Source organism: Catharus ustulatus, chromosome 12 (genome assembly GCF_009819885.2).
Source record: "Catharus ustulatus isolate bCatUst1 chromosome 12, bCatUst1.pri.v2, whole genome shotgun sequence".
Lineage (NCBI taxonomy): Eukaryota > Metazoa > Chordata > Aves > Passeriformes > Turdidae > Catharus > Catharus ustulatus.
The window spans coordinates 11,218,202-11,231,308 of NC_046232.1; the positions used below are offsets into that span (position 1 = coordinate 11,218,202).

Consider the following 13,107-nt stretch of genomic DNA (forward strand, 5'->3'; position numbering starts at 1 on the left):
CTTTCCAAAAGTCAGCATGTCCATGCAATGGAGCTGCAAACCCGAGATTTATGTTCTAACATCCTTATGGGACTACTTCATAAACTGTGGACCAAATCTAAGCCACAAGGTTTGACTTATCAAGAATTGTATGGTATTTTGGGTGTATTCCGGTTGCAGGTGACTTTATTCTACCATTTTGCTCTGCTTTTTTTGCATTTAACATCTCTAATTTCCTTATGTTGCTTGAATGTTTTTTTAACTGAAATTATAATTTCTCCATAATTCTGTCATATAGACAATATTTTTCTGAAAAACATTATCCAGTTGAGTATAGCAGTTTTGGGCAATTAGCAGCTGTACAACTTGGTACGTGCACTGTAGACAAACCTTTTGTGACTCATTATAAAACTCCTGCTTCTGATTGCATAAATCAAAAATATTGTCTATTTCTTGACGTAATTACAGAACACTACTCAGTCTGATGGAGTCCTGGTAAAATATCTCTGTGGTATCTGTGTCAAGCTGAGGGTTCCTCCTATACTATATTTCTAAACACTGTTACAGCTGGGATCTTCCACTGTTGCCTAGGCTAACCTCTGTTGGGGCTGTCCTTTTGGAAGCTTCCAAAGTCCTTTAATTCAATACAACATTTTGCCTCCCCTCAAGTTCTGCTTAACAGTAAAAAGGTGGATGGTTTTGGTTAGTTACCTACATGTTTGAATGGTAAAACAGTGGCAGATTCATTGCAAAACACAGGTGTGGGTTTACTAACTGATCCCTGTAAAGTAAATAATGCTTGAAGTATGCTTAGTGTTTAGTAGAAGATTGTAATCTGGAATTGTCAAGTTGCCTGCAGAGGTGTTGTCTCGCTATAATTGTTTAGGGATTCTCAGTGTTTTCCAGAGATCTGCTGAGGTTGTATAAATTTAAATCTCTAGACAAGCATTTATTCTACTGCTATGAAACCTGGATTTCTAAGAAGTTACCTACGTTAGCCATTTGTGTTCAAATTCCTCATGGTTGAAAAAAGAAAGCAAGGCTAAACAGAAATTATGGACAGTGATTGTACAACTCTTATCTAATCTTTAAATGTACTTCACCACTAATAACTTTGAATACTAACTATACTTATTTACTGGAGCCAGATTTTTTGTATATAGTCCTCTGACATCTCTAGCATTTAGAACATACCCTTCATTCTTACTGTCTACAATTTGCAACACTTGTGATATCATGCAGGTTTCAATTGTGAAGCCAAGTAGATTTTCATTCATTATAAAACCACATGCTTGGGAAAATTCTGAGAAGTATTTCTTGCAACTGGGAGGATGAAGGGTATATTGTAAAAGCTACCTCCAGGAAACTCTTCTTTCCCTTCATTTGTCAAGCATACATAAAAGTACTGTAATCCAGGCCTTGTTCCTTTCCAGTAAGGAGCATATGCTTGAGTAAAAATTTAAAATATTAGCTTTACCTTTTGAACAGTGGTGCTCCACACCTCAGTGCAGGAAAGGCAATAGCTTAATATTGTTCCACTGATCTTTACTTTAGAGTGTTTGTGATGTCTTTCCTAGTGCAAACAGCCACACAGACCTTAGGTGGTTTGTAACCCTTTGCTGTGGTGATGCAGACTATTGGCATGGTCAGAACATTGGAGGTTGCCTTTGATTTTGAATACTCTTTTTGAATTCACTGTGTCAAAGGTCACAGAGACAGCATGGACCTACAGCGGTTCAAGGAGGCAGCCAGCAAAATGAAGGACAGAAGTGCTGATATTGAGGTGAGCATGAAAGGCTTTGTCAAGTACGTTAATGGGGATCATTTTGTTTTAAACTATAACGTCACAGTATGTTTGGAAAAAGTCTAAGACCAAATATAATCAAAAAAGTTACACATTCCTTGCAGACTGCACTTTGCATCCGTTTCATGATTAAAAAAAACAATCCAGTGAAAACTCATGTAACCTTAACTGCCCTCAAGTACTGTTGCTTCATAATGGGATGCTAGTGAAATAATAAACAAGCTCTGGGGTTATGAAATCTATGATGACTACAACTGTGAATCGAGATAAAATTAAGTATCCCATAATTAATGTTTAACTAAGTGTTTTACACTCTCAAATGTGAAGATCAGCCTTTCAGAAGACTAGAGTGATTTGCATTATACTTTATAGAGCAAGATTTCAGTGTATATAGTTTTCAGAAGTGACAGAAATTGTTCATTATGCTTCCAAAAAGAAAAAGGTTTTTAATAAAATTGTTGTAAACTAAAATGAATAATTTCCATTTCCTTAAAGAAAAATAAAAATTACTAAAATGGAAAAGTGATTAATCATAAACCTCCCTTCCAAGTACTATAGTGTGTGTATATGTGAATATATATGTGTATGTATGTATAAATGTATATATATGAAAACTAATTTTCATCATGTAATGTTGAATCAGTACATACATGTTACTGTTTGCAGTTACCATGCACTCAGGGCAGAATGCACCTGACAATTGCATTATGACCATTTGCAATGCTTCTGTTCTGTTGAGTTGCCTCTTCTGAACCTTTCAATGAGGAAAATGTGTGACCAAAAAGCTTTGTGTATTTTTGGCACAGATTTTTTGGTGTAATTGTTAACAATTTACCTTGTTTCTTTGATAGGAGCAACAGGAAGACTTCAAAAAAGCTATATTGGAGGGTATAGAGACAACCAGACTTCAAGTAAGTAAAGGAAATTTCCATTTAACAGGGACATTAATTTCCACAGATACTAAAAATAGTCTTTCCAGTAAAGACGGGTCTCTTTTCTTATCTCATTATCTGTAAACTGGATGCCTCCTTGACATAGGCCTAAATAGTTCTAGTGTTTAGGGATGTAAAAAAATAATTCTTATGCACATTTTGGACATACACACAGAGAGCTGTGTATGTGTTTGTGTGTGGGGTGTATTCTGTAAGAGGGAAGGCTGAAAACGGGTGGTAACAACTTCCTAACAGTTTTAATTTTGGAAATCAGAAGCAGGGCACAAGGAATTTTTACATTTTATTCAGGTAACCACTGGAGTTAATAGATGAGTATGCCCTATGCCACTCTACACACATTATTCATTGATTATGAAATGTAGATCTAATTATAGCTGTCCTCAGAAATGGTGTTACAATGATGGTAGTATTGTACTAACAGTTTTATAACTAACTATTCTGGAAGGATTACTTTAAGTTGGCTTCACTTGTTTAAACTGTAAATGTGATGAAACCACCTTTCTCATTTTCTGCAGAAGAAATATTTGGTTGTCAAAAGTTGACCACCTGAATACTTATTCCAACAATGTGTGATTGCTGTGAAGGGGTATATCCATGAGGAAATTGCATTCATAACTCATAGATTTTTGGATGGCAAGAGTTTACTACATTTTGTTGCTATTTTAAGTGGGTGCAAATTGAAATTTAGTTTTTGCCAGAACCACATTCTTACATAAGAATTGATAGTCAACAAAGGCATGAAAGAGATGAGCTGAACATGGTGCTTGTAGTGGTCCAGTGTAATTGATGTTTCTGTAGTTGTATCCTAGTGTAACATTCCCTTGCAAAGAAGGCTTTTGGTGTGGGTCAGGAGTCTTAATGTGTGCCTGAAAATGATACAGCTGGTGGCTACTGTGAGAAGAGCATTTTAACTGAATTAATGCACTCAACTTGTGCATTTCTGTGCAGTGAAGTATTCGAAGTATGTCCAGAAATTTTGAAAAATCCGAGCCAGTCCTAAAAACAAAAACTGGGAAGATTGTGTTCCAAGAGTACTAGTTGAAAGCAGTAATGGTAATGATGACTGTTGGTAAAGGTTTGTTTGTTTGTTTGTTTGGTTTTTTTAGGGTCTTCAAAGTGACAGTGGTCTAAGACAATCCAGTTCTTGTGGTGGGTTCACTGACCCTCTGACAGCCCACTCGGAGCAGTGTAAGTCTGGTCTCTGTTCAGGTCCCCTAATGTTGTCTCTAACCCATTAGGGTGTCCTAAGAAAATGCAAAGGAAACACAAATGGTAAAATAATCTTGAAATATTTTCATGTTTGGTGGTACTTGAATCTTCTGCTTCTTGTGGTTCTTCCAGCCATGCCAGCTCAGTTCTGCTACCTTGTATTTTCCACAGACAGCCAGAGTTGTAAAAAGCAAAGTGATCTAGTTGGGACTTCAAACTTCTTTTAAAGTTGTTGTTTTATGAGAGCTATGTTAAGCTGTCCATTTGTTCACTATTAGGAAACAGGTGACAGTGCCATTCTTTGTCCAGTTACAAATCTCCTTTGTTTGTAGTGTACAGCAAGAGCAGGAGAGCATCGAGTGAAGACACTCAGCAAGTTGACTCTAAAGCAGCCTTACTGACGGTTTGTATCAACCTTTTGTGACATTCTTGAGCAGAACTAGAAGCTGAACAAGTAAAGGAGAAGAAACAGATAAAGAATAATACTGATTTGTGGACTTGCTTGTTCTAGGAGGCAACAGGAGACCTGTTCTCACTAAGGGAAGAAGTTGTGTATGTTCTATGAAAATCGGTGCTGTTTTCTGTTTGTAGAAAAAAATCAAAATTCTTTTCTTTTAAGGAAAAGAATTACTTACATAATCCATAAACAGTAGTGAATATAGAGCCTTATTTATTCTTTTAATTGTAGTTACCATTTCTCAGTTGTATTTGGGTCTCTCCATTCAAACTGCAGTTCAGTACAGCCTAGTTTATTTCTAATAAACAGGCTGTACTCCAAGAACTTAAAACACATTCCCACCCCACCTCCAACTGACTATACTGTGCTTTCTTTGTAAAACTGAAACCCTCTTTGTTTTTCCTCTCCTTTGTTTTAAAGGATTGGCTACAAGGCAGACCTTCAAATAGTGGTCAAATGTAAGTCAGCTTTCTAGTAATGGAGCAGTTTTATCACTCTGTATTTTGATCTGTTTTTCTTTTTGGTTGTCTTTGGTTATAGAGGTATTTAGTTGCATTTAATGAGAAAAAAACCACAAAGTTTGAATTTTTTTTCTTCTAATAAAGAACCAAATGTATTCACTAGAATTAGAGGATCATCATAGAATGGTTTGGGTTGAAAGGCTCTCCCAGGCTGTCTGTGGAGCAGAGGGGCTCCAGCCCTCAGAGTATCTTTGTGGCCTCTGCTGGGCTCTCTCCAACAGGTCCTTCTTGCCTTGGGGGCCGCAGAGAGGGACTCAGTTCTTCAGCTGGAATCTCTCCCAGCAGAGCAGAGGGGCAGAATCACCCCCCTCAACCTGCTGGTCACTCCTCTTGGGATGCAGCCCAGGACTGGGTTGGCTTCCTGGGCTGCAGGTGCTCAGGGGTGGGTCAGGTTGAGCTCTCATCATGCTTTAACAGGTTCTGTTTAGATTAATGGTGTCACATGTTGGAAGGCAAAACATGAAAATGACTGTGTTGACACATAGTGAGCAGCTCACTTCCTGGTAAAGGTCTTTACCCAACCTTTCAAACTGTAACCACCTCTGAAATTATGCAGACATTGTTAACAAGAGCAATTACCCCGAGTTAACTGTTACAGCCATTACCTTATTTATCTGATAACAGAAGGGTAAGCTGTTGTGAACAAGTTTTAATGAAAGCACCTCTGTGGGAACGAGCTCTTGTGATGCAAACTTTACATAATGTTGTGCATGACTTGGAGGTATTTAAAGTGTAGCTCTAAAAACATGAGATTACTTAACAGCTTTCCATTACTATTTTGTAATTAAGAAACCTGTACTGCCCTTGAAAAAATAGGGTAACAGGATAGAAGTGGTACTGGGAGGTTAACAAGGTGACCTAGGATGATGTGTCAAAATAGGGAGTACAGAGTAGCATTTGAAGATGACTGTTGTTCTTGTGGCATTTCACAGGCCATCTGAGGAAGATGCATTGAATGGTAAGTTTTCTTTCTGCTCTAAAGGTGAGAGATTTTTATATACAAACAACTGCTTGGGTCTTGTGTGGGAATGTATTTAATTGATGGTAATTTGGAATTTAATGGACACACAGTACTGTGATTTTTTTTTTTAATAAATAGCCTAGCATTAAGCACTGCAGATTTTTTCCCCTGAGGTACTAAAGACTTAAGTGTGATATTTAATTTTCTTCACAGCAGATCCTTTTCAAACTGTACTTACTTGGCAATTAATCTTTGTGTGTGGTATTTTAGTACCTAAATTAGTAGCAAGAGTATCTCTTTTCTTCTTTTTTTCTCCTTAATCTCTTTTCAGGCATTGCTTCTCCTTTCAAGCCTATCATGGATATCAATTATTATTACTCAGGTCAGTCCCTCTTACAAATAATGTTTCTATTTTTATTTACATTTATAAGATCCTCAGACTTCAACAAGTTGTATAATTTTCCTCTAGCTGTAGAAAGAAATAACCTGATGAGATTATCACAGAGCATTCCATTCACTCCTGTGCCTCCAAGAGGTAAGAATTGTATTTCTTGTTGCTGGTTCTCCGTGGTCTTTTGGGGAAAAATAGCAAAACCTTATATGGATTCTAATTTGGTTTGATCCTTCTAAGATAAAAGGATCAAGGCAAAGTTCACAGTTTCTCACAGCAAGTGTGAAACTGAAGTCTTAATGAACTAAAAAAAACCTAGTCTGTCTTAGAATGCTCAGAAATATATGTGAGTATGGCACCTTTTCCAGGGCAACTCACTTGGTTATGAAATGTAGCTTTAATTATAGTTGTCCTCAGAAATGGTGTTACAGTGATGGTAGTATTGTACTAACAGTTTTATAACAAACTGTTCTGGAAGGATTCCATTAAGTTGTCTTCATTTGTTTAAGCAAACGTTTCTTCAGTGTTCTTAGTGCTATTTGAACAGTGTCATTAATAGGCCTAAATAGGAGGACAATTTTTGCAGCTTTGTGAAAAAAGCTGCAAGAGGGGTCATCCCACTGGGCAGTTTAGATTTTTTGTTAATTCAAGATGTTTGTAATGACAATGCAGCTTGTTGTAAGAAATGGTGGTGGGTTTTCAGTGCTTTTAATTTTAAACTTAGGAAATTAAATGCAGTGATTGCTTTTGGTGCTGTGCCACAGGTGAACCAGTCACTGTGTATCGCCTTGAAGAAAGTTCTCCCAGTATCCTGAACAACAGCATGTCCTCCTGGTCACAGCTGGGGCTCTGTGCTAAAATTGAGTTTTTAAGTAAAGAGGAGATGGGAGGAGGTTTACGTCGAGCTCTCAAAGTTGTATGCACGTGGTCAGAATACGATATCCTGAAATCAGGACATCTTTATATCATCAAGTCTTTTCTTCCTGAAGTTGTGAATACTTGGTCAAGCATTTATAAGGAGGACACTGTGTTGCACTTGTGCTTGAGAGTAAGTTCTATCTTTGTCAATTATTAAACATGGACAGGCATTATATGTTAAACAGGAATAATTTTCCCACCTGGAAGCTAGTATATACTTACTAGAATAAGAAAAAATTGGGGGTTCTGTATGATCAAAATGGTAAAAACCTCTGCTCCAGGATGGCTTGTTTAATCAAAGAATTCAAATTCTCAAAATACAGATACAATTTTAAAAGCAAGTAAGCTGTTACCCTGTCTTGGGGGAGTAGACACTGTTCCCACTGCCTGCTTGCTCTCTGCTGTTCCCTGTTCTATAATGCAGCTAATGAGCTGTGGGTTTGACTCACAGGAAATTCAGCAGCAGAGAGCAGCACAGAAGCTCACCTTTGCATTCAACCAGATGAAGCCCAAATCCATCCCATACTCTCCAAGGTGGGTGTATTTAAACTGCCATTACATAGCTTACTTTTGGCTCAGGGGAATGCCTACAGGGTTGTTAACAGATGCATCAAATATATTTAAATACTTGTATGTGGATATGTCTTGGAATATTGCTGTGAATGTGGCAAGCAGAATTGTCATTGGCAGTATTTTCCACTGATGCTTTCTGCACTGATTCTTATCCAGTGTGATTGTATAATAGCTCAAAAGTATTTGAATTGTTAGTAAATCAAATGAAAATGTAATAGTAATGATAGTTCTCTATTTTGGAACTATATTCATTAGGTGTACTTTTTACTAGGTTCTTGGAAGTTTTCCTGTTATATTGCCACTCTGCTGGCCAGTGGTTTGCAGTTGAAGAGTGCATGACTGGAGAGTTTAGAAAATACAATAACAATAATGGTGATGAAATAATCCCAACTAACATGCTGGAGGAGGTGATGCTGGCTTTCAGCCACTGGACATATGAGTATACAAGAGGAGAGCTCTTGGTATTGGATCTGCAAGGTAATGCCCTGACTTTGACACTTGGACTGGGGCCAAGGTATATGTGGGTTTTTGTTTTGATAGCATTTTGTTAAGAATTTGTGTGTTTGTAATAAACAAAAAGCATTGTTTGGTGCTGCTTCTTTTAGTTAGTTTGAATCTGTGATTTAATTGTTTAATCATATATTGGTGAAGATTGGAAAGGACCTCTAAGATGGTTGAGTCTTTACCCAGCACTGCCAAGTCCAGCACACACCACGTGCCCAGGGCCAAACAGCTTTTAAATCCCTGCAGGGATGGTGACTGCACCACTTCCCTGGGCAGCTGTTCCAGTGCTTGGCAGCCTTTTCAGTGAATATATTTTATCTCATATCCAACCTGAACCCTCCCCTAGTACAAGTTCAGGCCATTTTCTCGTCCTGTTGCTGGGGCCTGACCCCCATAAACACCCCCAGCCCCCTCAGCTGCTCCTCACAGGACCTGTGCTCCAGACCCTTCACCAGCTTTGTTATTCTAATATGGTATTAAATCTTACAGCAACACAGAGAATATAAATATATACAGTTTTCTTAACCAAATGTGCCATAAGAAATTCTGGTTTTTGGTACATCTGTGTAGTGGTGACCTGGTTTTATCCTCAACTCTCTGCCAGATACTCTGAGAACTGTTTAGGAGATTTTTCTCATGGGTGAGAACTCAAGCTAGGAAATGCAAAAAATAGATGGAAAAAATCTGACAAGTACAAAGTGCTCATTTAGGAGAAATTTTCTAAGGGTAGAGAATAATGTATAGTTTCAGCTGCATTTATTGTGGTTTTTTTCTGTTTTTATTCTTGGAGAAGCCAAGAAGTCATAGATGAGAATTCCAAGGCTTTTTAATATTATGTAATCAGAAATGTATCAGATTTAACTTTTTCTTCATGTGCTGTCTGAAGGTGTCGGTGAAAACTTGACAGATCCCTCTGTGATAAAAGCTGGGGAAAAAAGGTAAGGGGAAAGTAAGACTTCAATATTCTAAAATTTTCACTGGAAAGAGAACATGTGCAAGTGATGTTTCTGTGCACTTTGTTCCTAAGGTCATACGATATGGTGTTCGGTCCGGCCAATCTGGGAGAGGATGCAATAAAAAACTTCAGAGCCAAGCACCACTGTAATTCCTGCTGTAGGAAACTGAAACTTCCTGGTAAGAGCTGCAGCATCCTCCTTAGGAGACACTGATGCCATGAGATATTGTATGATACATAATGAAATAGTCAGAGCATGCAGTGAAAGTGGAATGGGTAGTAAACAGCAGTTTGTAATTTGACTTTAAGCTTCTGGTTGTACCTATGATAAAAAATCCCTTTTTTGACAGTGCAGATCCTGGAATTCCTCTTTATAAGTGCATCTGCTTATCCAATTCTTTGCTAGATGTTTATGCCCCATTGATTCTGCTAGCTTCAGAAATAGTAATCATTCTGATTTTGTTCTGTTTGTCCAGATCTGAAGAGGAATGATTACACACCTGACAAGATCATCTTTCCTCAGGACGATGCCCCTGAGTTGACCATTCAGCCTGGGAGCTGCACCAAAGATTCTGATCCGGCCAATTCTATTCGCCTGATGCTCTGATGATGTGACCCTCAGTGGCTTCCTTCAAACTTCATGGAACCTCACCAAGTTGTCACTTACCTTTCCCTCATTATCATGAAAAGAAAGACTTGTCAAAACAAGGATTACTGTCTTATAAGTGGAATTTTGGCTGGTCCATAATCTAAGGATTTTATGCCTTGTGATAACCATCTACAGAGCAGCGTGGCAGCTGATCATGCTAAAGGTGGAATAATGACAAGTATTTAAGATGTGTTTTTAAAGGGGCTTTTTAAGCAGAAAGTTTTATTTTTTATTTTATTTTGGTTTAGTGGAGGATTTTCTTCCTGTGGTGGGAAATATGCCTTCCACCAAAAGGACTTTGGTAGTTGATGTTTTAAGGTGAAGCATTTGTCTTTTTGGCATTTGTCTTACTGTCAATGAGCAAAACCAGGAGAAAGCACCTACCTCTGTAATGCCAGAGTATTCTTAGAGTGTTTTCAGAAGAGTTCCACTAATATTTTCTCACCAGGTGTCTTTTAATCTGGCCTTTTGAAGAGGACAGAGCCAAATGAGGTGTATATAGGATGCCAATAGACTGAAGGTAGGAACTTGATCTGTTCCAAAAGAGAGAGTCTCCTGAATCAGGATTCTTTCAGCTTCATGACTGTAAAACGGGGCTTGGTTGTTTTTGTTTTGTGAAATAGAGCCTGAATTGTGCATAATGAAATTTCTTGTTTTACACATTTCAATTTTATCAAGTCACTGTCAAATAGTAACAAAGCCATGATAGACTGGTATAATCATATTTAATAGAAGAATTAGTTTGTGCTGGTCCAAATAAGTTGCCTTGTAAGAACACAAGTTGGAAGTGCTTTCCCTTGTACGTACGTAGTGACTGCTTCAGAAGTTCTGCCTTCCAAAGATCTCCTAAAACCAGTATATCGAAACCGAATGTACACATAACTTGTAAATGTATTTAAAATTGTGTAGAAAACATCTTTAATGTTATGTTATTTGTGGTACTTACTTAAGACAGACTAGGGTTGGATTAGCATTGTGTAAAGTACGGGAGATTGCAATGCACCTTCATGCCAATAAAATGTAATTTAACTGTCCCAAATATTGTTGAGCATTCAGCAAGAAAAGAACCTGTTGTCCAACTGAAGTTTCATGCTGCGATTTTTTTTTTTTTTTGTTACATAGGTACTAATTTGTAATTTTTAATTAAAAGGGCAGTATATAGCTCTATAAATTTTTTTATTCAGTAGTGTATCTTATAGATACAGACCTAAGGCACGAACACAATAGTTGTTTAAATGGTGTTTTATGTTTGATGGGGAAAGGTAAAATGTTATAAGGATATAATACTGTATACATTTTGTATATCATTAAATCTTTAAAGAATCTAAAATAAATTTATTCTTGTTTACAGACTTCTGCTCTCCGTTTCAGTCCAAGAGGTTATTTTGGTGAATTTAAGTAACTCTTTTTGCAGAAAAGTAGAATTTGCTGTGCTGGATCACAAGAGTTGTTTGCCTTTGAGGTATCACAACTTTGGCCAACACCAGAAACTAGGGAGGTAAACAAGTGAAAACTGTCACAGTTGTCAAACACATGTGAGGGGATTAATGAGCAAATTAGTCAAAAATGGCTCTTCACATAATTAGGAGTTGCTTCTTAGAGATGCCTGACTGCCTCCCCTCCTGCTGCTGGGAGGGAAGGGCAGATGTTTGAGATGTACTTGGACATTTCTAATGCCAAGTAACAGCAGCACTGTCTGTAAGCATGACTGGCTCTGCAAATTGAGAGAGATTTCCAGAGGAACTTCTGGTGTTTTGAATTTCAGTGTATGAAAGAAGAAAAACATTTTGAGAAAATTGTGAGTAAAAGCTGGGAAACTTTGTTTCCTGACAGATACTTAACTACGCAGTTATTTTTTAGCCATGCTACTGCTCTTCAGTAGTTCTGCTTGTGACTCATTTCTTAGCAAAACAAACAGATGTGACCACCTTGTGATGGGTGTGAGTGCTCCTTCTGCTCAGTCTTGCAGTGACTCAGGCCTGAAGCTTTTTCAAGACCAAAAGGGGAAAAAAGTGGTTGGGAAATGCCTGTAAGACTTGGAGTGGTTACCACTGTTCACATTTCTGTACATCTGCCTGTCATGAGAGAGGCTTACTCTGTGACTTACAGCTTGAATTACATGAGGAGTTTGACTAAACTAAGTGAGGAGAAGAATGCGTAACTTTCAGAAGTGATCTGCCTCATACTTGCAAAAAAAAAAAAATCATAAATGTCAAGTACCCTTTAGGGAGGGAATTGGGAAAGTGTGGTGGCAAAGGAAAATAACACGTTGGTTTGAAAAAGCAGCCTGACTCTGGGCAGTGCCACATCCTGCTAATGTTGGGCAGTAGGAACATGAAAACTATTCCATGAAATTCAATTTGTTTTGAGAATGTAAAGTGTCACTCTTCTGCTGAAACCTCATCAATCTTGAAATGCTCTATGAATAGAGAGGAGTTGTGACCCTTTAGCTTTTAAATTCGCTTTAGATTACCAAAAAGGAGGAAAGTGATGGAACTGGAACTTCTGATAACTATCCAAGAATTTAAAGTATTGGCATATCTTTTTAGAACTTAGTTTTTAAATAGAGGAATATAATTCAAACCCTAATTTTATTTTTAGTGAAAATCTGAAATACTTCAGTGAATTTTCTACTAGGAGGGTATTTAAAAGAATATTTATCATATAGGGAAATCAATAAGCTGCATAATTTAAATTTTTAATTAATTCACCAAAGTAATAGTTGACTGCTTTCTTGCAGTGTTTAGGTGGTGGAATATATCAGAAAACCAATCCCAAATGCATTGTGGCAAAATACACAACTCCTTGGGAGCTGTTTTTTTAGCTGCTGCTCACCAGCCTTGTGCTTTGGAAAAGGAGGAGGGTTTGGTTTTTAAGCCTGTGACAGTGATTTCCTACACTTTAATTCTTTGTGGTTGCATCTCCCTTAATGCCAGAACTCAACACTGCAGGAACTTTGAGAGGGAAAGACTACAGCTGGAGACTTGGTAGTAACAGTTCATATTAAATATTCCTAAAAGACCAGTTGGGAAAAAATCAGGATCTTTTAACGTGTAACAAAGCCTCTGAAAAAAGTTCTGCTGAAGAATGTTCTGATGGTTTTATCTTTCTTTTCACAATTAACACTTTTCCTTGCAATAATCCACTTCATGGTGACAGTAAAGGGAAGTTGCAATACCTTGCAATAGGTAGCACCCAGTGGATTTGTGTATTGTATTAGTCAAATTCTTGAT

At 37.6% G+C, this 13,107-nt stretch overlaps 1 protein-coding gene across 3 annotated transcripts in view; it reads left to right on the plus strand.

Annotated features, from left to right (window-relative positions):
- Positions 1-11,226, plus strand: part of TRPM7 (transient receptor potential cation channel subfamily M member 7) — a 51,403-nt gene extending 40,177 nt beyond the window's left edge. For 2 of the 3 annotated variants that reach the window (XM_033070504.1, XM_033070503.1), the window contains 14 exons: positions 1,686-1,762; positions 2,635-2,694; positions 3,843-3,924; positions 4,278-4,348; positions 4,823-4,860; positions 5,856-5,881; positions 6,216-6,266; positions 6,354-6,419; positions 7,040-7,323; positions 7,645-7,727; positions 8,038-8,243; positions 9,157-9,208; positions 9,298-9,404; positions 9,702-11,226. In XM_033070504.1, the coding sequence (XP_032926395.1) occupies positions 1,686-1,762; positions 2,635-2,694; positions 3,843-3,924; positions 4,278-4,348; positions 4,823-4,860; positions 5,856-5,881; positions 6,216-6,266; positions 6,354-6,419; positions 7,040-7,323; positions 7,645-7,727; positions 8,038-8,243; positions 9,157-9,208; positions 9,298-9,404; positions 9,702-9,832 (1,334 nt within the window). In that variant the 3' untranslated portion in view covers positions 9,833-11,226. Of the gene's footprint in view, positions 1-1,685; positions 1,763-2,634; positions 2,695-3,842; positions 3,925-4,277; positions 4,349-4,456; positions 4,861-5,855; positions 5,882-6,215; positions 6,267-6,353; positions 6,420-7,039; positions 7,324-7,644; positions 7,728-8,037; positions 8,244-9,156; positions 9,209-9,297; positions 9,405-9,701 lie in introns of those variants that run through there. The other variant, XM_033070505.1, reaches the window with a different exon arrangement.
- Positions 11,227-13,107: the final 1,881 nt, after the last annotated feature.